The sequence below is a fragment of the Leptodactylus fuscus genome, chromosome 4, assembly GCF_031893055.1.
Source record: "Leptodactylus fuscus isolate aLepFus1 chromosome 4, aLepFus1.hap2, whole genome shotgun sequence".
NCBI classification, from domain to species: domain Eukaryota; kingdom Metazoa; phylum Chordata; class Amphibia; order Anura; family Leptodactylidae; genus Leptodactylus; species Leptodactylus fuscus.
This window is the reverse complement of record NC_134268.1, coordinates 132,339,248-132,366,357: the sequence shown is the minus strand read 5'-3', so window position 1 is coordinate 132,366,357 and position 27,110 is coordinate 132,339,248. Positions and strand designations below refer to the sequence as shown.

Sequence of the window (27,110 nt, the reverse complement as noted above, 5' to 3'; positions counted from 1 at the left end):
TGGTAAGCGCAGCCGTCTGTCAGCTGACCGGCTGACACTGATCAAAATGAACTGCCACTGGATTGACCCATCATTTGCATGTCCACCAGTGTCAAGCACCCCAACATGAAGTTGCATGTGTGTGCTCCAGCTCTTCAGTTCCTCCTCCTCCACCATCACAGTTGAAATACAAAATTTAAAATCACCCCATTAAGGCTCACCTCAAGGGCCTAATATTATGCTCCGACAAGGCTCTATTCATCCATAGAGCATAATATTAGGCTCCTACAAGGCTCAATTCATCCCAAGAGCCAAAAACTAAAGCTCTACTGGTGCAAGGCTCAATTCACCTCAAGGGCCAAAAACTCTGCTGCTACAAGGCTCAGTTCACCCAAAGGGCCAAAAACTAAAACTGGGCTGGTAAAAGGCTCAACTCACCTCAAGGGCCAAAAACACTGCTGTTAAAAGGCTCAACTCACTCAAAGGGCCAAAAACTCTGCTGGTGCAAGGCTCAACTCACCCCAAGGGCCAAAAGCATTGCTGATGCAAGGCTCAACTCACCCCAAGGGCGAGAAACACTGCTGGTGCAAGGCTCTACTCACCCCAAGAGCCAAAAACACTGCTGATACAAGGCTCAACTCACCTCAAGGGCCAAAAACAAATCTCTGCTGGTAAAAGGCTCAACTCACCCAAAGGGCCAAAAACTATGCTGGTTAGAGGCTCAATCCACCCAAAGGGCCGAAAACTAAGCTTGTTAGAGGCTCGACTCACCCAAAGGGCCTAACATTCTGCTAGTTAAAGGCTCAACTCACTCAAAAGGGCCTAACATTCTGCTGGTGCAAGGCTCAACTCACCCAAAGGGACTAACATTCTGCTGGTTAAAGGCTCAACTCACCCAAAGGGCCTAACATACTGCTGGTGCAAGGCTCAACTCAACCCTTTTGGTAATATCTGATGGCTGTTTCCAGCCCTGATTATCCTGGTTGATCTTGTTCAGTAATGAGGCCAGCTCAACATGAGGATCTTCTACGTTAGGTTGTCCATGCCCACTACTGTGCATGAAGACTCGATCACAGTAAATGATTTTATTTTTCTCCAATTGAATCTCTGAATGAACTGCTCTGAAAGATGGCCTAGGTACTGCTGCAATGGCAATCACAGGATTTTCCTTTTCTGGTTCCAAAGAATCTTGTGTCTTACTTGAAGAAGAGACAATCTTAGTCTGACTGCTGGTTGCTTGTGCTGCAGCATTTGGAGTTGGGTCTGTCAGCCTTGTGATGAACTCCTCATTCTGCATCCCATTACCTTCAACAGTCTCTAGATTTGGCTCAAAGTGTCAAAAGACTTTAAACACAGAGTTGTTTAGAACTGAACAAAATTCAGTCGCAGCTCCAGAACATGCCTTTGAAGGCAAGGTTTCCTTTAGTGGTTCCATTCCAGCAGGATGATGATGATGAACGTTGGTTAAATCTGGTGTCGGAAGGGAAAGTGGTTTCTGCTCTACAGCTAAAGTACTGGAGCATGTTATTTGGACTATTAACACCTGATCAGAACCCTGTAGAGGTAATGTAGAGTCCGATATTAGAGGACCATTACCGGTAGTAGTGGTTGCAGCCAATTCTCCACCTTTGCGGTCCTCTAACTAAAAGTTACCCCCAGGACTTGATGCCAAAATGTTATCAATTTCACAATCAAAATCAAGGTCAATGTCTGGGTCCTCACTCCAATCCACTGCATCAATTCAACACAATGAGAGTGATAGTTTTGGAACCACCGTTTTAGGGGCTAACAATTTTAAAGGGGCTAACACTCTGCTGGTGCAAGGCTCAACTCACCTATAGTTCCAACAAATTTCTGCTGGTTAAAGGCTCAACTCACCCAAAGGGCAAAAAACTCTGGTGGTGCAAGGCGCAACTCACTTAAAGGGCCTAAAACTCTGCTGGTAAAAGGCTCAAGTCACCTTAAGGGCCTCAATCTCTGCTGGTAGCTCAGCTTAAGGGCAGGGGTGAAGGACCAGAAAAGTAATTTTTGGAGGTCTCACCACATCACACACACATAAACAATGACAGTTAAGGGTGGGGGCTGTTGGATTTCCCATTGCCTATGCCATCTGTGGTTGTCATGGGCAACGTGATATAAAGGGGTGCATGCTAATGTTTCTTTAGCTTTAAATTTGTGTTTCTGTGCTGGGGTCTCATTGTGGACTTGGTGACTCTCACTAGTCTAATAGTGGTTTCCCCAGAAACAAGCATTTTTCCTCATAGACTATAATGGGATTCGATATTCGGTCGAAAAGTCAAATATTGAGGGTCTACTCGAAACGAATAACGAATATTTCACTACTCGCTCATCTCTACTAATTAGCCTCTTGGTGCACCCCGGAAGTCTCATCGTGCACCCTCTGCCTACTCTTTCCTATGTATGTATGTATACAGCAAAGGCTACCGCTGCTGCTGATGACTTCCTGCTTCCTGTTTGCACACACAGATAGAAGAGAATAGTAGAGAGCAGTGCTGCTGGGAACTTCCTGTGCTGGATAGAAGCTAATTAGCATATGAATAAAAATTGTCTCATTCAAAAGCCACTGAGGCAATTTACATACAGAAGGTAAGTGTGAAATAGCATTTCTAAAGACTATGCATGTATCTGCCTAGTTAAAAATGACTTTTCCCAATGATAGAGCCCATTTAAAGTTAATAATAAAAATTACAGATAACACAACACAATACAGACAAATGGTGTCAGACAGATAGTCACAGGATAATATATATATATATATATATATATATATATATATATATATATATATATATATATATATATAGTAACTTTCAACATCATACAAATCAGTCACCAAAGGGTTAAAGACTCTCATATAACTCTGTTACTGCAGCCTGGTCATATATAAAAATAAATCATATATAAATCTCACATGATGGGTGATTAACTACACAGTGGCATATAGCCTATAAGTGGTAGCATCACAGAAAATGCTGTAAATACTATAACATACCTGTACATAAGTCCATTATAGTAATGAGGAGGTAAACATGGCCAATATGGAAGACAGTCAGTCACAGGGCCATGCACCCATATGGCAGTGTAGTATGGCCATTATGGTGCAATGTTCTGCCGTCTGCTGAACAGGTGGCGTCAGGGGCTCTGAGTGGGAGTGACAGTGGTGAGCACAATACTCTATATACGTGTATCTGGAGAGTTTGAGTATACCTTTATGTATGCAGGCATATTTAATTGTGGCTAGTGTTTCATTTGCTATTTGCACATGCTAATCTTGCACTCTATCTATTGATTCATTCATGAAGCTAGATACAGCTTAAGTAAAATGCTCCACTTTGTGGATAATGTATTCTGACCTATGTATTTATATTTTTAACATTGCATTATTGCAGCTTACATTTTGGATCCACAATCTTTAAATTATTGTGCATACTTAGATATCTGGTGAATTATAACAGCACACACTTCAGCTCCTCTGACCCATCTATGGTATATGTGTGTATCAGGATTACTCTTTGTACTTTTTGTGTTTTTCTCACTGTAACTCCCACTTATGTATTGTTTTCTATGTTTTTAATTGATTTTAAACAAATTCTTTTTCTGCTCAAGTAGCTAATAAAGCATATTTTTGTACAGTTTATATTTTTGTGGACATTATTCATTATTTTACTAGCCTTGATACTAGATAGGTATATCAATTTGTTTTGAAGTATCTATTGGCCATTAACACTAGTGTTGAGTATTTGTAGGTTTATTTCTATTGGAAAGGGGCTTGGTAGCAGGGCCCCTTTCCATTAATGATGTGGCCATGCTAAAAAGAAAAAAAAAAGAAAAAAGAAAAAACACACACACACACACACACAGGGGTGCCCTGAGACTCTATTTTACCCCCAGAGGTGCTCAGTGTTTGAATAGGTTTAGAAATGCTGCCTTAAGATATTGTGGTATTATACAGCAATTCCTTTTCTCCAAGCTTCATTGTAGTCATGTTCAACAGAATACTCACCTTTCCTGCATTGAGTTCAGAAATGGCTGCTAAAATCTGTTGTCTGGAACCATCCGTTTTTATTCCCAGTTCCTTCAAGTCACCATCAGTCAGTGTAAGAAAAGCTTCCATGTCCACCTATGGGAAATCAAGAGACTCATTAAATATTGCCATGTTTTCGTGCCTTCCTATGTCAAGAGGAAAGTAACCAGATAGAATTATACATGTCTTCCAAAGATATTAAACCTTGGGGTTTTTTTTTGTAGATTGTGAGCCCCACATAGATCTCACAATGTACTTTTATTTTCCCTATCAGTATGTTTTTTTTTTGAATATGGGATGGAAATCCATGCAAACACGGGGAGAACATACAAACTCCTTGCAGATAGTTTTTTGCCCTTGGCAGGATTTGAACACCAGGACTCCAGTGCTGCAAGGCTGCAGTGCTAACCACTGAGCCACCGTGTGGTCCCTTCTAAAAAAAAGTTTGGATTTTTAAGATCTGATTCTACAGTTTATCGGTAAGTAGAACCAAAGCTTCCTTGTGGTCACACACTCCTCCATTTAATACACATGCACAAATACTGAACCAAACATGTCTAGGAGAGTACACTGTTCTTAATTGTTGTTCAACATCCTTCGTCCTTTTCATCACTGATCAGTTCATACATTTACAGAATACAGCACCTTACCAGGTTCTCTCAGCAGACAGGTAGACTAGACAGTGATTTGTGTAGACAAAAACCCAGTGGAAAGAAAATAAAAGAGAGTGAACTCTGCATACAAGTCATTGGTCTAAAATAGTCATCCACCATAATATAGTAAAATAATATTTTCATCATATCTTCTCAACTATTTTTAGCTATTTTGCAACAACATATTCCACATTTCTATACACTCACCGGCCACTTTATTAGGTACACCTGTCCAACTGCTCGTTAACACTTAATTTCTAATCAGCCAATCACATGGCGGCAACTCAGTGTATTTAGGCATGTAGACATGGTCAAGACAATCTCCTGCAGTTCAAACCGAGCACCAGTATGGGGAAGAAAGGTGATTTGAGTGCCTTTGAACGTGGCATGGTTGTTGGTGCCAGAAGGGCTGGTCTGAGTATTTCAGAAACTGCTGATCTACTGGGATTTTCACGCACAACCATCTCTAGGGTTTACAGAGAATGGTCCGAAAAAGAAAAAACATCCAGTGAGCGGCAGTTCTGTGGGCGGAAATGCGTTGTTGATGCCAGAGGTCAGAGGAGAATGGCCAGACTGGTTCGAGCTGATAGAAAGGCAACAGTGACTCAAATACCAAGGTAGCCAGAAGAGCATCTCTGAACGCACAGTACGTCGAACTTTGAGGCAGATGGGCTACAGCAGCAGAAGACCACACCGGGTGCCACTCCTTTCAGCTAAGAACAGGAAACTGAGGCTACAATTTGCACAAGCTCATCGAAATTGGACAATTGAAGATTGGAAAAACGTTGCCTGGTCTGATGAGTCTCGATTTCTGCTGCGACATTCGGATGGTAGGGTCAGAATTTGGCGTCAACAACATGAAAGCATGGATCCATCCTGCCTTGTATCAACGGTTCAGGCTGGTGGTGGTGGTGTCATGGTGTGGGGAATATTTTCTTGGCACTCTTTGGGCCCCTTGGTACCAATTGAGCATCGTTGCAACGCCAAAGCCTACCTGAGTATTGTTGCTGACCATGTCCATCCCTTTATGACCACAATGTACCCAACATCTGATGGCTACTTTCAGCAGGATAATGCGCCATGTCATAAAGCTGGAATCATCTCAGACTGGTTTCTTGAACATGACAATGAGTTCACTGTACTCCAATGGCCTCCACAGTCACCAGATCTCAATCCAATAGAGCATCTTTGGGATGTGGTGGAACGGGAGATTCGCATCATGGATGTGCAGCCGACAAATCTGCGGCAACTGTGTGATGCCATCATGTCAATATGGACCAAAATCTCTGAGGAATGCTTCCAGCACCTTGTTGAATCTATGCCACGAAGAATTGAGGCAGTTCTGAAGGCAAAAGGGGGTCCAACCCGTTACTAGCATGGTGTACCTAATAAAGTGGCCAGTGAGTGTAGATTGACACCATTCACATCTCCCTCATCCCCAGTTTAGCTCATAGTCTAAATTCCCTACCTGTCCAATACACACTATGGCACATTTCACAGAAGGGTTAATTCACCATGTATCCAATATGGTAGAGCAAAAAATGACAGTACCCAGTGGAAACTAATGAAAAAAGTGAGAACATACAAATATGGTCACAGTGTATAACTGTCTGATGTTTTACCATTGTAAGTGAACATATGATAATCTTCCCATATAACTCTACCACTGGAATGCCCCTGCTTTTACTTTCTATTATAGTATCGGGGGTGGGTGGGAGCATTTATGAAGACTGGCTTCATAAAGCAAGTACAGCCTCTGGCAGATCTCTAGACCTACAATTCAGGCTTTAATCATCATATATGTGAAGGGGCTTGTCACTCCCCTTTCAGGAAAATGGAGAGGTCGATGTAAAAGTGAAAAAAAAATAGTTGGTTTTGCGCAAAACCCAACTTGCGCATAAAAAAATAAAAATAAAAAAAAAATGACATTATCATATGCCACAGAACTGGTGTATAAAGCATGATCCATTTCCCCCGTCTTTTTTTTTTTTCTTTCATTTTGAGTTACTTAGTTTTGGGTCACAAGGATAGACATTGATGAGGGGTGGCTTTCTCTGTCTGATCCTTAGAATGATCAGTGATCAACAGAACAAAACCACACAGTTCACAGTAATCACACTAGTTCATGGCATACTGATCACCCATACAAATGTGGCTATGACTGCTGGTACTACAGCAAAGTATCCAAAAAACAGGCCAAAAGATTACCTCCACATATAACTTAACAGTGTCTCCATGTGTAACATAATGGCTCCCACAGTACCCCCACATGTAACATAATGGCTCCCACAGTACACACGCATGTAACATAATGGCTCCCACAGTACCCCTGCATGTAACATAATGGTCCCCACTATGCCCCCACATGTAACATAATGGCTCCCACAGTACCCTACATGTAACAGTAAGTGGGGAGCAGAGTGGTGAGTGATTAATGCAGCTCACCACTTGCTCAGAGGATGTCACTAACTGCAGTGACTGCCTCCATCAGTACTAATGGAAGTGTTCACTGTGCTTCTAAACTAAATATAGAGCATATACCCATAGGTAATAGTTAGAGATGAGCGAACACTAAAATGTTCGAGGTTCGAAATTTGATTCGAACAGCCGCTCATTGTTCGAGTGTTCGAACGGGTTTCGAACCCCATTATAGTCTATGGGGAACATAGCCCGTTGTAGTTGAGCAGAACTGGCTCAGCACTGCTAAGTCTCTGCATTCCCATAGGAATGCATTGGCCAGCCTTCGGCCAATCAGCGCTGGCTCTGCCGGAGGAGGCGGAGTCTAAGGTCGGACCTGAATGGAGACTGGTGTGGAGCGATCTTAGACTCCGCCTCCTCCAGCAGAGCCAGCGCTGATTGGTCGAATTCCGTACTCTGGCCAATCAGCGCTGGCCAATGCATTCCTATGGGGAAAAGTTTATGTCACAAAAATCACAATTACACACCCGATAGAGCCCCAAAAAGTTATTTTTAATAACATTCCCCCCTAAATAAAGGTTATCCCTAGCTATCCCTGCCTGTAGAGCTATCCCTGTCTCTTAGTCACAAAGTTCACATTCTCATATGACCCGGATTTGAAATCCACTATTCGTCTAAAATGGAGGTCACCTGATTTCGGCAGCCAATGACTTTTTCCGATTTTTTTCAATGCCTCCGGTGTCGTAGTTCCTGTCCCACCTCCCCTGCGCTGTTATTGGTGCAAAAAAAGCGCCAGGGAAGGTGGGAGGGGAATCAAATTATTTTGGAGTTTGCCACGTGATGTTCGATTCGAATCGAACACATCGAACAGCCTGATATCCGATAGAACACTGTTCGCTCATCTCTAGTAATAGTCCATCCTGGGTAGGGGGGGACTTGCATGCAGTGCAGCATATGATATAGACAAATGGATCCTAGCTCTGGGGCATAGCCCCTAGGATATCCATACCACAGGTGAGAACCACTGTACTAAAACACAAGATTGACACCTAGTGAAGTTTGTTGAAATATTAATACAAATACTTCTTAAAATGTACCCCTTATAAAGGAGTTATCTGGACTAATTAATATCTCAGATAATTGTACATATTAAATTCTGTAACAGTCTTTCATTTGAGGGAATCATTCCTGCAAACTGAAAATGTGTAAACACCTTAAACACTTCTGGATAACAATATACTATTTCACATGTATTTTCTTTTGCATGAATATTGACTAAATGAGCAAAATATCAATGAATTTACATCAGTTTCCACATTATAGTTCAAAATATACCATGCAACAATAATAAATAAATCATAAATTGACTATTTTTTTCAAATGAGAATGTGCATATGCCAGTTAAATAATAAACACAGAAATATTAAGTCTTTTCAAGTCTATTCAATAATCTGTGTAAAGCATTAAAAAAATACTATATACAGAGGAGATACACTGTAAATATCAGTCTAACATATTATAGTGCTTAGAGAAAACCAGTGCTATAATCAAATTGGTTCAATCTCACCAGTTTCCAGTTGGTCTCCTTAGGGAGTCGCTAACAAAGGGCAGTAGGTCCAGTTGATACAATCCTTCCCCTGCCCTCAATACTGTTAATCTGGACTGCAATAAGACTCTCCCCCCCCCCCCTTACAAGGGCATTACTACAGAGCTGTTCCTTTAACAATGTCCCTTTCTGTCCCTAAGTTTCATTGCTGAATAGGCCAATCTTCAGGGGACTTTTGCCTAATGGGACTGTCTAGTATCTACAACTAGTACCGTATTTTTCGGACTATAAGACGCACTTTTTTCCCCCCAAATTTGGGGGGAAAAGAAGGGTGCGTCTTATAGGCCGAATGTGGCGCCTGGCACCCGCCGTAATAGAGAGGCGGAAGCCGGCAAGTGATAGACGCCATTACAGGTGCCGGGGCCTGAGACATCGCTGCCCTGCCCTTCATGAAGCCAGCGGCGGGAGGAGTGATGCTATTCCGCTCCTCCGTGCCCCCGCCGCTGGCTTCATACAGGGCAGGGCAGCGATGTCTCAGGCCCCGGCATCTATCCCTCCCCGGCATCCGCCTCTCTAGTACAGCGGATGCCGGGTCACTATCAGCGGCCCCTTCTCCCCCGAACCTGTGCCTCCCCCGTACGCGGCGATATCGCAGGAGCCGACCTGTTCGGGTGACAGCCGGGAGCCTAATGAGGCTCCCAGGCCTGTCACTGCTGTATTAGTATTGCGGCTGGTCTCTATGACCAGCTGTAATACTAATAGACAGAATGTCCCATAGACGGCAATACAGTTGTATTGCCGTCTATGGGACTTGCGATCAAGTGACCGCAGGTTCAAGCCCCGGGGGGGGAATAAAATAGTAAAAAAAAAAAAAAAAAAGCTTTAAAAATATATAATAAAAATATGAAATAAATAAAAGTTCTAAATCACCTCCTGTCCCTAGAATATATATATAAAAGTAGAAAATCATATATCATAAACCACCGGGTTTTTTTTCAATAAAAGGTGATCTAAGCAATAGATATTCCCCAAAATGGTATAACTAAAAAGTACTTCTGAACCCGCAAAAAAAAAACACCCTATGCATCCCCGTACAGCTGCAGGGTCACCTGTCAATGTGGCCTTGCAGCTGTTGCAAAACTACAACTCCCATATATTAAATATTTTACCAGTTTTTGCTTCAAAATTTTTTTTCCCTATTTTCCTCCTCTAAAACCTAGGTGCGTCTTATAGTCCAGTGCGTCTTATAGTCCGAAAAATACGGTAGTTCCCTTCAACAGCGGTAAGTGAACATGACTCTTCTCTGCTAAGTACCATAGCAGTATACAAAGATTTCTGCCTTAGTTAGTACAGGGGTTAACTGATATGGCCAGCCATGGTATACGTCAGGGGTAGGAAACCTTTATTGTTTGGCATGCAGGTTTTTTGACTTTCCCTGGATCAACACTGTGGAGGATTGTAGGGTTATACGTTGGACTTGATGTCTTCATCCAACCTCATCTACTATGTAACTATGTAAATAAAATGTGGCAATTTTTTTTTTTCTAAAAGTCGCCATATTCTGACAGCCGTAACTTTTTTTTTTGTGTACCGGAATGCCCCTGGGCGGCCACCATCTTCAACCGGTTAAGGACCGGGCCCCAAAGTATGTTAAAGACCAGGCCTTTTTTTTTCAAAACTGACATGTGTCACTTTAAATGGCAATAACTTTGAGGCGCTTTAACTTACACAATCGATTCTGAGACTGTTTTTTCGTAACACATTATACTTCATGTCAGTAGCAAATTTTGGTCGATATGCTTTGTCTTTGATTATGAAAAAATATGAAATTTGGCGAAAATTTTGAAAAAAATGCAGTTTTCAAACTTTGAAATTGCAAGCCTTTTAAATAAAAAGTCATACTACCCAATTTTTTTTCATAAATATAATTAACCATGTCTCTGATTTATGTAGCAATCAAATTTTAATCACCCTTTCATTTTTTTCAGATATTATAAGGCTTTCAAGTCAAGCAGTAATTTTCCAAATTTTCAAGAATATTTCCAACACACATTTTTCAAGGGACCAGTTTAATTCTGAAGGCAACTTGAATGGTCTCTCTAATAAAACCCCCATAAGTCACCCCATTCTAAAAACTGCACTCCTGAAAGAATCCAAAACAGCCATTGAGACGTGAAAATGAAAAATTACTTTTTTCGTAACAAAATGTTACTTTAGCCCCAAATTTTTCATCCTTACAAGGGGTTAAAGGAGAAACTGCACCCCACATTTTGTTACACAATTTCTCCTGAACACGACAATACCCCATATGTGCTGGTACCCTAATGTACGGGCACACGGTCGCTCTCAGAATCGATGGAGTGCTAATTGGATTTTGTAGGCCAGATTTTGATAAAATAGTTTGCAGGCACCATGTCCCTTTTGCAGAGCCCCCAAGGTGCCAAAACAGTGAAAACCCCAAAAATGTGACCCCATTTTGGAAACTAGACCCCTCAAGGAATTTATCAAGGGGTATTGTGAGCCCTTTGACCCTACAGGAGTGTAACAGAATTGACCCAACAAAAGGAAAAGTGACATTTTTTGCTATAAAATGTTGCTTTAACCCCAAATTTTGCATTTCCATATGGGGTTAAAGGAGGAAATGCACCCCACAAATTGTTACGCATTTTGTCCCAACTACAGAAATGCCCTACATGTGGCTGTAAAGTGATCTATGGGCACGCTGTAAGGTCCAGAGTGGAAGGAGCGCTATTGGGATTTTGGAGGGCAAATTTAGCTGGAATATCTGTCAGGCACCATGTTGCATTTGGAGAGCCCCTGAAGTGCCAGAACAGTGGAAACCACCCAAAATGACCCCATTTTGGAAACAAGACCCCTCAAGGAATTTATCAAGGGGAATAGTGAGGACTTTGACCCTACAGGAGTTTCACAGAATTGGCCCAGCAAATGGGAAAATGAAATTTTTTGTTATAAAATGTTGCTTTAACCCCAAATTTAGCATTTCCACAAGGGGTTAAAGGAGAAAATGCAACCCAAATTTTGTTACCCAATTTCTCCCGAACGTGACAATACCCCATATGTGCTGGTACCCTAATGTACGAACGGATGGAGCGCTAATTGGATTTTGTAGGCCAGATTTTGCTAGAATAGTTTGCAGGCATTCAATAAGTGCTTTAGCATCTTCTTAGAGTATCCAGATTTTTTGTGAAATGTTGAAAAAGATGCAAAAAATGTAATTAGTATTTTTGTTCCCCAATGTATTCATCTAGGGGTATAATTTAGGGAATTTAGAGTTTATAGCAATAGGAATTTGCAGGTTCATGCAAAAGATGGGGCTTGGTGGCAACCACAAAATTAGAAGTGGAATATAGAAGAAGAGCTCTAATAATGAAGAACAGTGTGGTATCTCTCAAAACAAGGAACAATACACAGGCCTGGTTGTGAGGGGCATGAGGGACAAAAGTAACGGGTATCTCTACGTCGCCCATTTTTGGAGCAGGCACAGCATTTTTTTTGCGTGTTAGCTTGTGTTGTTGTTGAGGGAATTAGACTGATAAAATGCCTTTCAGTTAGTCATTTGACATTTTCAGACTGGGGGTTCTCTATGGAGTCCTGAGGGTCAAAAATGAGGCTGTGAATTATTTCCTCCTGGAAATCCAGGTATTTGTCTGTGCCTCCCTTCTTTTTATAAAGTAAAAAGGCATTGTGAATTCCAATTTAAATTAGGTAAATGGCCACTTTTTTGTACCAGGTTTTTGTTTTTCTTTTTATCAAGTAGGGCTGTAAGATCTGATCACTTAAATCCAACCCCCCCATGTGTTTGTTGTACTCGGACACACTTATCGGCTTATGTTTGTCTGCTGTTGCCCCTCTTTCCCTCACTGCCACTGTTCCTGTGGGGTGTATTGTGCTCGACACATAGACATCTCTCCAATCTCTGTATTTCACCCCCATCAACTCTTCACAAGCATAAGAACAGGACTCCCCCTCTTGTATGCCCTTCCCCACTAGCTGCTGCGGAAAACCAATTCGGTTTTTGTGCATGGTTCCACATGCTCCTGTGTTTGCACAATGCAAGTGTATAAATAGGGCCACACTTGAATAAAAGTTGTCACAATACAAGTGATACCCTTTGTGTAGCAGAGGCTGCATTATCTCCAACACTAATTTACTGCTGATGGGAAAATTAGGGGGGAATCCTGGGGAATCAATTTTTTTTATCTCGTCCCTCATAGATTCTGAAGGCAGCGGTGTATCCGGAACTGCTTTTGCAAAGCTTATATAGCTTTATGCCATATCTTGCCCGTTTGGAAGGGAGATATTGGCGAAAGCTTAGTCTGCCGTGAAAACTAAGGAGGGATTCGTCCACACTGACATTTTGCTCTGGGGTGTAATATTGCAAAAAGGAGTGGTTCAAATAATTTATGAGGGGTCTTAGTTTGAATAACCGATCACGGTTTGGATCATCACTTGGGGGGGCCTGTGAATTGTCACTGAAGTGAAGGAACCTCATTATTCATTCGTAACGATGCCTGGACATGACTGCAGAATATATTGGGGTTGACTATGCGGGACTTTTTGACCAATATGACCTGATTGAGAGCTTTTTTTTTACAATACCCAAATTTAGGGTGAGGCCCCAAAATTTTTTCATTTCAGCCAGATCTGTGGGTGTCCAATCTTTGGCATGGGCAGATGAAGGTTTCTGTGTTATATACTGGGTAGCATATAAATTAGTTTGAAGGACAATTTCATTGAGGAGGTCGTTGCTTATAAATAAACTAAAATTATCCCCTCTAAAATGGAGTCTAAAGACCGGCCGTATTTTTACAATGGGCCGGTCTTTAGGTACCACGATCACTGGCCATATATATACGGCCAGCGGTCGTTAACCGGTTAAACACCCAGCATCCGCCGTACTAATACGGTGGATATCGGGAAGGCATTCTTCTGTTATGCTAATGAGCCTTACCAAGCACCGGGGGTGTTCACCCAGCGCTCTGAGCACCCCCCGCGTCATCCCTGTACGCCGCCCCTTGGATACTTGTGTTCAGTCTTCTCCTCCTCTTTTCTGGAACTTGGGCTGAGCACAGGCCTCTGACACTGTGCTATACTAGCCAAAGTCTCATGCATGTTGGACTGATATTTACAGCGTATCTCCTCTGTGTATAGTATTTTTTTCCTGCTTTACACAGATTATTGAATAGACTTGAAAATACTTAATATTTCTGTGTTTATTGCTTAACTGGCAAATGGCCAATATTAATCTTATTAATATTATGTATTAAAAATTCTGTATTAGATCATTTTACATCATTGCTGCATGAATAATTACTGACAAATCAAGAAAGTAGTTTAGCTTCTTACTTCCTGCTCCTCAAAAATGGGCTGATATTTCTCCAGCGATAACTTCTTGAGGATAGCTGATAGCTCATCTGTAAATTACAAAAAAACAAAACAACTTATTATCCTATTTCTACCACAGACCTACATTAGATAAATAATTTGTAGTACTGCCACTTAGGAAAGTCAAGGTCTAATCACGGTTGGTTGGATTTGTAACAGCAATGTATGATCTCCAGCAGTAAGAGATCATTGACTGAAAAAGTCTGTCTATGGGGTTACTGCTGTGTGCTATTGGGCAAAAGGTTTGCCTAATAATCCCCATAAACCTGATATGTAAACAGTGATGAGGAAAGGTCATATTAAATGAGTTTTCTAAGGATAGGTTGTTAGGGGTCAGTCACCCAGCAGCCCCCACAGAACAGCTGCTTAGAGAGACTTTAGTGCAGTGACTTGCAGTGTTTGGGTGAATGTTGCAGCCTCCTCACTAAATACCAATCATAGTGTTGTATGTAGGGCAGTGGTTCTTAACCGGGGTTCGATCGAACCCTAGGCCCTATGCACGGTTCATTTTGTGTACCAGTAAAAAACATATACCTATGTCTTGAATTTGGAAAAAAATCATATTTGATTTATCATTAAAGAAGGGTTCGGTGAATGTGCATATGAATCTGGTGGGTTCGGTACCTCAAACAAGGTTGAGAACCACTGATGCAGGGGCTGCAGCCAGCGGCTGGCAAAGTCTGCAAGCCGGCCGTTTTCATTCATTCCTATGGGTGCGTGCTATTCGAAACGGCCGTTTGGAATAGTACTTGCTAAATATTACGGTATGTAACTGGCCTTTGAAGCAGAAGCCACTTTGAGCAGCCGACATATGAGGGTCTCAGGTATCATCAATAGTAAACTCTTTTAACCCCTCCCCATCACAGTTATTTTTCGATTGTAATTTTTGATTCCCTGCCTTGTAAACCCCATAACTTATTTATTTTTCTGTTTATGACACATATGATGACAATGTTTGTGGGACAAATTATTCTTCATAATGGTACCATTTAAAATTCTGTAAAATGTACTGGGAAACTGGAAAAAAAAAATCAGAATGTCACCTGTATTCTATGGGCCTGCACGATATATAGCTTTATTTATGTTTTAACCCCTGAAAAAAATCCAAAACTTTGCAATAAAAAAAATTAAATTTTTATACTCCCCTTAAAATCCTTTTCTCATTGTATTCATTGGGGGACTACAACATGGATATAGACCTGGCTACTAGGAGGCTGACAATAGGAATAGAAGTCTGCTCCACTTCTGGCCTATACCCTATCCACAGACACTATGCTAACCAGTTCATAACGCAGAAGTAGGAGAGACACACAAATACCCACCACCATGTTCTGAACCCGAAAACGAAGTAAAACAGCCTGGGGCAGGAACAACAGGAAACAGGGATTTGTGTCCCCAATGAATACAACGAGAAAAGAATTTTACTTGAGAACTAAAAATCAATTTTTACTCACTTATTTCATTGGGGGGGGGGGGGGGGGGAGACACAGCACCATGGGATTTTCTTAAGCAGTCCGAGAGGGACTGGGAATTACACGGCTATGAGAGCAACCTAGTACACAGACGTTTGCAGAACCTTATGACCCAAGCTAGCATTGACAGATTTGCAGACCTGGGCAGCAGAATCCTGATATACAACACAGGAGGAACAGCTCTCTAGGAATAATCAGTCATAAGGAGACATGGCGGCCTACCTTGAGCCAAAAGGCCTCCAGGATAGCAGACAAAATACATCTAGAGATGAAGGCCTTGGAAGCAGCCTGAACAACAGAAAGGGTAAGAGAGACACAAATAGACCCGGATTGCCCAGTCGACATTCAGGAAGTGAAAAGAGCACTCATGCCGATGCTTGGGATTTGGGCAGAAAGACTTTAAGACAATGTCCTTGTTGAATGGATGGAAGAAACCACCTTAGGTAAAAGAAGGTGGTGGACAAAGGACAACCTTGTCTTTGTGGAAAACAAGAAAGGGAAGCTGCCAGGACAGGGCAGCCAGTTCAGACCTGCAGATGGAAGTATGTCCACTAGGAAAGCAACCCTCCAGGACAGAAGGTGAAGAGAGATCTCACGTAACGGTTCAAAAAGAGGAGCCTGGAGCACCTCAAGGGCAAGATTAAGGTTCCAAGGAAGGACACACAACACAGTAGCAGCACAGTGCGCTACTCCTTGTAGAAACCTGCCCCTTAAGCGAGGAAAGGCAAAGTGCTTAGTCCAGACTGAACTGGAGAAGTCAGGATCCTGGAAAGAGAAAAGGAGAGCAGATGGAAGCTGGCATGGTAACGGATAACTGTTGAAGGTTAAACTTATAGATGAGTAAAATTATAAAAATAAATTTCACTTCAATAAAATATTTACTTGTGAGACTAAGGATATTTTCACATGGCTAATCTTCCTTACAGATTCTGATGTGTTTTCCGCAACAGAAACAGCATACAAAACACTGTCTCCCATTCCAAAGGCAATTTGCAATGTAGTTCCTAAGTTGTAAACTTCCTGAGCGTCAATTAACAAAACTGCCCCAGTGCTATTGCAGAATTTTTTCAAAATTCCTTTTCAAGATTACAATTTAGCCATGTTCCTAGAATGTTTGCATCTTGGTTCGGGAATAGAAGTTGCCTGTACCTTCATCAGTGATGGTCCCACTGCTGGAGCCTCCGCTACTCTTTGACTGCTTATGAGACGAAGAAGATGATACAGATGACTCTGCTAGACGACCTTTGGGAGTAGGTGACGGTGAAGGTGTCAGAGTAGGTGATGTGCTCTTAGAGGTAGAGGAAGTTCCAGAAGGAGGTCTCTTAATTTCAATTTTCTGTATAGAAGAGTGAAAAGATAATGGTTTAGGGAATCACGACACATAAAGGAACGTCAGTAACATGCCTGAGTATACAAGCTCTGTCACCTTTGGTAAATGTCCATTGCTAGTGGGTAGGGCAGCTGGCTGCTCGGCGACACTGGGTCCACAAGTTGTGCTGACCACACTCTGTGGCATAGTTTCTTTCTGCTTTGATAGAGAGGCTGCTTTTCGTCTTTGGGCAGCTATTTGAGACAAGACGTTGTCTGCGCTTCCTCCTCCAAGGAAGAGAATGACATTTATTGGTACAACATTAAAACCTTTGCAATTTTAACCATTCAAAATGTGTTTTTCCAATTATTCTGAGCATTTCATTTACTGTAGTAAAAAGTAAGAGAAAATAATAAGTCATTCTGTTGATTCTGTCCGTGTCCATCCTGCTTTTTTGAAGGATGTGTGGGAATATTCACCAGTAACTCATTTTCCTAAGCAGTAAAACACCCTGTCACTAGCAGGTGTAGGATTTTTTATTAGGTTTGAAAGCTTTAGGCTGGGGCCCCCAGCAAAGCCCACCCACACATTGCAAGAAAATACGTGCAGCGGATACTCTGCAATTTCCAAAACTGTTGTGGTTTTGGAAATCGTAGCATGTCCATTGTACCTACAGAAACACCGGCAGAATCCCTATAAGTATAATTGAAGGAGAAAGTCTGAATTGAAGCAAAATTTTACGCCATTCTCAAATTAATATTTTATTTTATGTAATCAGGGGAAATTAAAATAAAATTGATATCAGGGCAGAGCAACTGCTGTGGTTTGGGATAGCAGTGTCACTCTTCTTGTCCTTACTTTTACATTTTTATATAAATATATAATAAATATAAATAAAAAACCAAAAATTTATTTTAAAAGAAAGTGCACATCTCACAAAAACATTCCATTGGCCCAGAGTGTAATTTAAAGTCCATTAAAGGGGTTTTCCAGGAAGGTCTTTTTTTTTTTTTCCAGAAAGGTCTGTTAGTACTCATAATGGGTTATTAAATACACCCATATACCTTTAGCAGTGTTTAGAGTGATTTCTGGGTATCTCTGGTTGCTTCTGCATCCTCCTACATGCTGTTAGCTTCATGCTATGCAGCTTCCTGTTTAGCTCCCTCTCACTCGGCACCCCCCTCCGTCTCACTAGCCTGACCAATCCCACCCTGCCTGTCTCACTAAGCCTAGACCCTTCCACTCTCACTGTCCAGTGATCCCGCCCATTACTAGTCCCTTCAACCCTCCCTGGCAAACTAAGACTAGAGATCCCGCCCATTACTAGCCCATCCCACTCTCCCCGGCTAAGCTATTTCACCCACTACTAAAAGACCGGAAGAGGGGGAGGAGCTGTTCCCCTGACACAGGAAGACTTGGAGAGTATCAATGGCGCTAGGGGAGGGGGAAGAGTGATGGTGACGTTCTGTTTCGGAAGTGGTGAAACAGAACATCACCAGATTATCAGAAAGTGTCAGGGATATGGGTAATTAAAGTTACGTGAGGGGAGGGAGTTTAGTTTAGGGTTAATTACCAGTAGATCCTGGACAACCTCTTTAACACAAACTACTACTGCCCCTAAAAACAAAAAATATCTATCGCCATACTGCAAATACATCATCTGCTTACCTGTAATGCTGTTGGCGCCACCAGAAGAATGTGGTGAATGGTTAAAATTGCCAGAATTTGAAGGTGAAGCAGGGCTTCTTGGCAAGGAAGGAAACTTGACTGTTCTTGGAGCTCTGCTTACTGAAGTCTTAACATAAAACAAAAACAGGCACTTATTATAAAATCAAAGTGGTTTTCTGAGCAGATTTTTTTTTTAATTTTTATAAAGGTGCGTTAGTGATAGTAATGATGGGTTAATAAGTACACCTATATACCTTTAGCAGTGTTTGGAGTGATTTCTGAGTGTCTCTGGTTACTCTTGGTATGCTCTGCATTTGTTTACAATGTGTTACCTTCCTTCCTTCAGGAACGCCCTTCTGACTGTAAAGAGCTACGGTACTGGCACCAATAGCTCTTTACCCGGGTCACAGATCGGCAGCAGACAGTGCACTGAATTCAGCGCACTGTTGGCTTTCCAGCAGTATATAGAACTGCCTGTGCCCAAACCCATGAAAGGTCCTCTTTAACAGTGGGTGAACCCTTCAGAATTTTCTAAATTTGACCTAAAAGTTTATCAGAATTGAAGTTCTGAAAGTAAATAAAGAGAACCAGATTAAAAAAAAGGAGTCAAATGCATAAGATGTTGGCAATTATTTATAGAAGAAATAAGACATGTCTTTGAGTGGCAGATACTTAAATAGTAGTATCCCTATGACAGGTCTGGGAACTGGCTGTCAAAGGAATAGGTCGGCTCCCACGATCTCACCATGTGGGAGCCAGCCTGCAATGAGAAAGCTATAGATGAGAGAGGGGGTGGTGGTGGTACATGGGGCAAAGTTGTAATACTTTGGGGGAACACACTCAGCAATGCCCACCATCAGAGTGGACTCTGATGGCAGGCATTAGCTCCGGGTCTCTGCTCTAGATTACAGTGAAGATCTAGTATGGTAGCTATTATGGTGGGCAGTTGTAATACTTTGATGGCGGGCATTGCTGAGTGTGACCCTCCTCAGAGTGGACTCTGATCTCAAGGCATTCATTTTTGGTATGGTAGCCCACCTGGAGAACTGGTTACATTTTGTAATGTCAAATACTGCCTGCTTATGTCCTCTCTGATTTGTAAAGTGCTGCGGAGTATGTTGTGATACAGAAATGCAAGTTACAAAATGCAAATTAGAAATGCAAATACAAGTTAATATACAGAACTGTAAGGATTATTTATAAACTTGATACAAACAAGGCTGTGCTGGGACAGCAGTGGTTTTGCACTGTTGCTTTGTTCAATTTATTTATGTGTCTTAAACTTACAATATCAGAATTTCCACTACTGTTGAAGCTGGGCTTTGAGAGTCTTGCCATTGAAGCTCGAGTCTGCTCTAGTTTCCCATCCTTACTGATCCTGGACCGATCGGAATTCCACAGCTCAAAGTTTGATGGAGGCAAGAATGGAGGTATGACAGCCTTCAACTTGTCATTGGGAAGTTTAGCAAAAGGAGCGCCGTTCTTTAGCTATAAGACACAAAAAAAGATTTCCAGAATTTTACTTTATTGTGTTCATTAGAAAAAAATGCATTTAAAATTAAAGGGGTTCTCCTACTGTATACATTAATGCCCTCTTCAAAGGATAGGAGATAAGAGCCTGATTTCTAGGGATGCAAGCGATGGAACCCCAGCAATCAGGACTTCTCCTAAGTGCTTTATGTGAATGGTGCAGCAGTGTGCAGGGATTCCAGGGGCTGCCAGAGATCACCGTTCCAACAGTTCCATAGAAGTGAATGGAGCAATGGCCACAGTGAATGGATCACCGCCGGTGATCAGAAACTTTTTCTCTATCCTGTGTATAAGAGTATCTAGTGGAACAACCAAATTAACAGGGATTAAATATACAGAAGGATGATTGTTCCAATCAAATATTAATCAAATTTAAGACTTAAAGAACAATTTAAAACGATTATTTATTTATTTCTATTAAAACAAGCACTAAGTACTCCCAACTGCCAATAAAGCAAACATATAGATACTACAGACACATTTGGTGGGGTCTGCTAGTATTTCACAGCCAGGAATACTCCTATTCATAATATCCATGCTAAATATACAGCACATATGTTTGCCACTTATTGTATGCTGTCTGAGCTATATACACACAGATGCCTACATATTTTTTGGCAGTGTAAATGCTGCACCAGGAGGGTCAATTTACTAATATGAACGAGAGTCGCAGATCTTTTCATAGACTTCTACTTCAACCGACTTCCTTTACCCTCCAAGTCACTGTGACGTCTCTGCTCCAAGTACAAGCAGTAAAGTGAGGTCGCTTACATTACAAAGAGTCAACGCATTAGAAGAGCATGCTGAAATAAGACTATTGATCTCCCAGCAGTGAATGTTCAATATTGGAACAATGGGAGACCAGCATGGCTGTCTCAGTTCAGTGATTTCTGTGGGATGCCATGAACTCATGTTAAAGATTCATCCTACAGAAATCACTGAACTGAGACAGCCATAAAAGACAACTGATAAGAACATTGCGAACTGATGAATTGTCTACTTGTATGTACCAATAACCTTCTTCCACCCTCCCTCCCTCCTAGAATTCTATTCCTATGTGTCCCTTTGTACATAAATATGCATCCTTCAGAAATTGTTTTTAAATTTACCTGAGGAAAACACCGAGAGCTTCAAAAGCTTGTAATCTGTCATCATCATTATTAGTTAGCCATTAAAAAAGGTATCAACTACTGAAAAAGGCTATTCTACTCCTACCTTTCCACCTTGGATTCTCCCCGCCGTTTCTTCTAAAACTGCTTTTTTCTATTATGCAAATGAGTATCAAGCTCTCCGTGCACCCCCTGCATCATCCATGTACTCCACCTCTTGGATGCTTGTGCTCAGTCCCTTCTCCTCTTTTCCTGAACTTGAGCCGAGCACTGCCCTCCAACGCTGCACTGTTCTAGCAATTGGCTCTCTCAATCCAGGTCCGGGCAGAGCCGACTGTGCGTGTCCGAACAGCCATTTTTGTGTATTTGACCACACCAAAATGGCTGCTACCTTTGGACTTTATGATCGGATGATTAATTCTGATAATATTGTGGGTCAGAAAGACCCACAAGGTCAGGACACCCTAATAAATGGAGGGAGGTTATTCGGTTTTTGAATCCAAGGCAGCCATTAATTCAATGCATCCAGGAAACCTGCAGGTACACCTCATACACAGATTTCATGGGTAATTACAACATTTCCACACTATGCATACAGCTTACTCTAAAGCAGTGTTCTTTCCCCCTTTACATTCCCTTTGGATGCCTAATCTCACCTGTACAGCCATTATATCTATTCTTGTGGTGTTGTAAGTCTCTAGTCCTTATTCTGGGGAGGTATTACAGTAGGTGATCCAGCTTACTAGGCATGTTCCATAGGTTCCATGGAGTCTACTGGGAGATTATATATACTCAATACTTTCTAAGATAACCTTCAATGGGGCAAGATGGGATAAGAGGGGGTTTTACTCCATTTTGTTTAAGGTTAGGCACCTTACCATGCCGCAAAACTCTTGTTATTCCATTTCACATGGTGCTATGCTGTGCACTGACCAGCTATTGGGCAACACTAGATCCTTACAAATCACTACTGATGTTCTATGTGTGTACGTGGATCTGATCACTCTTCTGTATGGGTTGTTTCACATGGAGGAATCTGATGCTAAATGTCTCAGGCAGAAAACTTCTACTTAAGGAATTTGAAGCCGATTTTGAAGCACACTGAAAATCTGCAACAAAATCTGCCTCCTAGTCAGTCCAATGGGAGCTTCAGGTAGAACCTACCAGAAAAAAATCTGCCCCTGCTTCCGACTGAAATGAATGGTAAACAGATTTCAAATGGAATTTGTAGCCAATTTTATGCTTCATACCCTAATAGGTAGGATGGCCTTCTCTCCATAATTACACAGATTACCTGTGGTATGCCAATTCCACCACAATTGGCTACAAACTTACCCCCCCCCCCCCCCCCAACTACATTTGTCGCTTAACTTTTAAGGGTTTCTTTCAGGTACAATGAAGGCTCTGCCTCATCTCTTACTGCATAGGAATCCATGGAGGCGTTTTTGTGAGGCCTCTTGATTAAGGCAGTTAATAGAGTTGAGGCTACCTCCAGGTAACACCTGTCAGGTTTAGTAATTATGTGATAGAAAGAGTTTCTCTCCTCTTAGTGGGCCTGTAACCACCAAAGGTCCGGTCAGCAGTGGGACAAACTCAAATAGTAGCAACATCCAAATACCTGGATATATATGTTAATGCTACCTGATTTTCAAGCTCCTCACTATTCAACCACTGATGCATAAACTAGTGGTGTGGTGAAAACGTTCCCTTAGGCCCCTTGCACACGATCATGTATGGGCCATGACTGAACAGCTCGGCTGATGCACATACACCACACAAAAGTCATCAGTGTGCCACCCATGCATTGCGGCACCATTAATTCAATAAATAGAAACCTAGGAAGCACAGCTGCAAAACCAGACAGGAATAGGACCTGTCCTGAGTTTTGCGGCACAGACTGTCAGCCCGAATACTGATCCAAGTGATGCATGGTAATGTGCAGGGGTTAACAGAAATGAATGGGTCAGTGTGCTATCCGGGAAACAACCCAGATAACACAGTGACCTAGCACACGGTCTTGTGCAATGGGCCTTATGGTAATTGAATGTGCTATAATCTTGTCAAAATGATATTTTTACACAAATCCTGCACATATTACACAATGCTACAACTTTACATATTCCATACATTTAATGGTATCTTTTGGGACTTGACCTAGAAGCAGGGTGCCCTATATATTAGTTGGAAACCCATCAAAGGCCTAAAGAGGATGGTGGTCTGGTTGTCTCACCTCTCTTCACAGTTTCAGCACCTTAGATGTAGGGGAGAGGCGACACTTGATATGGCAGCAGGGCATTTGATAAGACATGTCCTGATTTTGCAACACCTACTGGAAGTGCTGGAGGCAAGCTAACTGGGAAAGCTAGGCGTTCACTACCCCACCTTCCATCTCATACATAAAGTGTGGGGCAGAGCTAAGATAGTGCTGGAGGCACAGGGCTGTACTAAATATACCTTTGGCAGAATCCCAACTATGCACATTTCTCTAAGTTCTGGGGGTTTGAGCACTGGAAGACCATAAGACTATTCCTCAGTTGTTCCTTCAGCAAACTAGACCTACCTAACCATAGATTCTATCAATACCTACAAGCTGAGACGAGACATGCACTTGAGGCTCAGCAGCATCTGGGACCACTGGTGCACGCCTCAAAAACATCCTTTTTAGATCTTTTAGCCCAGCAAAATGGTAATGCTGGAGATTACCTTGAGAGCCTGGCCACTTACAATGCATATTCGATAAGCATAAAATATTCCAAGTATTTCTTTTATATACAGTGCATAAACACCTCACTTGCTTTACAAATAGCCGTTAAAGCAGATTCCAAAAATTATAGATGTTTGATGAATGAGGCAGATTTTACTGCGGAACTTTTTACATGCTGTAACTCACTTTGTAGGGAATGTATACAGTGTGCTAGATCCGACTGCACGTGTACTGGGTTATGTAGCCACCATTTCTGTAATACAGAATCAGCAGCTAATGATTCAATGCCTTCTATACCAGGCTCAAAAGCTAATGACCTCCCACTGGAAGGACCCGTATCCTCCAGGTTTGAGTTTAAACATAGAGCAAATACTATACTAGAGTAATATGTGTACTAGCAACGATGCACCCTAAAGAAATTTGAGTATCTCTGGGCCGCAGGGCTAAATACTCTGGGACATGCCCGTAGAACACAACGGATAGCCAGGATCATGTGGATATCACTCTTGGGCGGAAGACTCTCTTTCACATGAATATGTAACAGAAAGATGTTTTTGTTTTGATATGTTACCTCTACAGTTTTCACCTATGGTCAGCAATATGTTAAAGAGGTAGAAGCTTATGATAGGATTGGGGTCATGTAATTTCTTTGTGTGTTCTTGAATACACAAAACTTAAGACAGATGCAAACTATGCAACTCATTATGTGGACTCATTGGGTGAAACACGTTAGGGGGAGGACATGTTGTTTTTTTTGTGTTTGTTAAAGAGGACCTTTCATGGATTTGGGCACATGTGGTGTTATATACCGCTGGAAAGCTGACAGTGCTCTTGCCTTAATGCCATCTTTCTGTACTGCTGGATTTCTTCTACTTGTAAACGATTTTAATTTACAAGGGAATTAAAGTTTAAATTACAGTTTATGCATGTACTAAGTACGGTATATAAGTAAACCTTCACCAGTGATTTTTTTATAGATCTATAATTGTGTTGTAATAATTTGTAACTCACCATAGTAGCCAGTAGTACATCATCGTCAGTTTTCATGCTTCCCAGTCCTGGAATCAAAGAGAGATAATAGAGGAAATTTATCGAGCCCTGCACAGAAACAACATTGCATCTGAAGGCAGCAAAATAGACGTAGTCACTGCCATGTTTGTCTTAGTCAGATTAAAGGATGCTGTCTATTTGAGAAGAGGGACATATCCACTTGATGTATCCCTAGATACCTTTTAAAATATAGGTATCTGTTGAGCTGGTGCACCACTGTGTCTGGCTAATGCCTGGTGAGGCTGGAATTGCTCCCAGACTTTATTTGGTTTACTATACCTATTAAATTAGAACTAGGTCCCCTGATGATGGGCACAGTAATGTGCTCTGAAACGTGTAGTGACTGATAGGGCTATATTGTTGTTTCCTGAGGTACAGTTTGATACTGCCCTTGTTCGGGCGGAAGCAATATGGGGTCATAAGGTAAGCTCTTTAGGGACAATTAGGGATTTCTAGGCACCCTGGAACCGTGTGAAGACTTCTGAGTGGTAAGACCGTTACATATCATTATATCCTATGACAGCGTGTTTTACCAACTGGTACCTCAGTTTCATATATATTTTTACATAATAAAGTATCCTCTACACCGCTATTTATCTGATTTATGTGTGTGTTTTTTAGGGGTATTATTTATTAAAAGTTATATTTTAGTGTATGTGGTATTCCATAACGGAGGAGGTTTTTGCATTGAATTCAATGGATTTTTCCCGCATGGTATTCGACCGATACCAGTATTCGATCGAATAGTCGTATTCGATCGAATACTACTCGCTCATCTCTATTTACCACAAAAAAATCAGCTTAGTAATTCCATGGGGATCATAGTAATGGCAGTTAACCCCATCATGTCCCTCACATTAACCCCGTGTGCCTCACATAAGAGTTACTGATATGTGGGACATATGGAGGTAATAATTAGGTATCTTCATAATTAAGGTCCTTCATTAGTACCCTCATGTGTCTCACATATTAGTAACCCTTATATGGGGCACACAGGGGTTAATATGAGGAACATGATGGGGTTAACTGCTATTAATGTGAGGGACATGGAGTTACTGAAACTAAATGAATAACCCCAAATGCCTGACAGTAATAGGCAGAGTAACTAAAGGAAGGTCCCTGTGTGTGTCACTTTACTGTAGCTTCCTCTCCTCCATACAACAGACATCTTCCATAAGACACAATGAGACCTGGCCACTCATCTGCAGGGTAGATGCTAAATCGTAGTGTGCTAAAGGACCTCTGATGACGTCATGACCATGTGATCGGACTCTGGTGTGGGCGGAGATACTAGGATTTAGACTCAACCTTATCTGCAGATGTTACATACCAGTGGCTACAGGATCTTTGATGACATCACAGTCACTTGACCTCATGACAAGCCAATCACAGAGCAGCAGCACTAAAGGACCTCCCCCTTCCAGTTTTCTGTGCTCCGTGGACCCTGACTCGTGTATAAGCCGAGGAGAGCATGAAAAATGTGCTGAAAAAGTCAGCTTATACTCGAGTATATACAGTACTTGGTGAATTGAAATATGTTAGGAGTGCTATGAATTTATTCTACATTGACTAGTAACTGTGACAAGTCCTTTACTAGTACCTAACCCTATTAATAATAGTGTGCAGGATATTGAAGGAGGTTGCAGGAGGTTGAAAAGCGTATGCTATCTGGTTGAGTGTGACTATTACTTACTGTATAAAAATGCTACAATACTATTGCCTAGTTTTAGATTTCTCTTAATATGTGTATCCTCACCACTATCTTTGGAGGAAGTTGTCCAGGCTGCAGTAGACTCTGGTCTTCGTGGGTTCCTTAAGTCTGTCTGAGAAGGAGTCCTCATTATAGAGTCAAGTGATGCACTAGCGTTTTCAGTCAAAGGCACAAGACGATTGGAGGTGAAGCCATATCTTAGGGTTTGGGTCAACTTCAGCTTACGGAAACGGTTAGACATCCTGTTCCACCATGACTAAAATGGTTAACATATATAGTAAATAGCAAAAAAGCAGAAAAAGCACCATCCTATAAACCCAGCCTGGAATTCCTAGGAATTACTCACCAGATTACAACACTTCCTTGGCCTACCCAGCCCCCAGATTTATTGACAATCAAGTATTTAAGGGACCACCTAAGACACCAGCTTCAGCAAACATTTGTGGGCAAATGTGTCACACAGAACCTGTATGCCCAACTGTATCCCATGTTGTATCCAAACTAGCGGTG

At 41.7% G+C, this 27,110-nt stretch overlaps 1 protein-coding gene across 1 annotated transcript in view; it reads right to left on the bottom strand.

The window, feature by feature from the left end:
* Positions 1-27,110, bottom strand: part of ANKS6 (ankyrin repeat and sterile alpha motif domain containing 6) — a 54,658-nt gene that overhangs the window by 7,227 nt on the left and 20,321 nt on the right. The window contains exons 7-14 of the mRNA XM_075271096.1: positions 26,646-26,856; positions 24,851-24,897; positions 19,784-19,984; positions 18,497-18,623; positions 16,946-17,115; positions 16,669-16,855; positions 14,009-14,076; positions 4,004-4,120 (exon numbers count right to left, since the gene is read on the bottom strand). Of these exons, the coding sequence (XP_075127197.1) occupies positions 4,004-4,120; positions 14,009-14,076; positions 16,669-16,855; positions 16,946-17,115; positions 18,497-18,623; positions 19,784-19,984; positions 24,851-24,897; positions 26,646-26,856 (1,128 nt within the window). The remainder of the gene's footprint in view (positions 1-4,003; positions 4,121-14,008; positions 14,077-16,668; positions 16,856-16,945; positions 17,116-18,496; positions 18,624-19,783; positions 19,985-24,850; positions 24,898-26,645; positions 26,857-27,110) is intronic.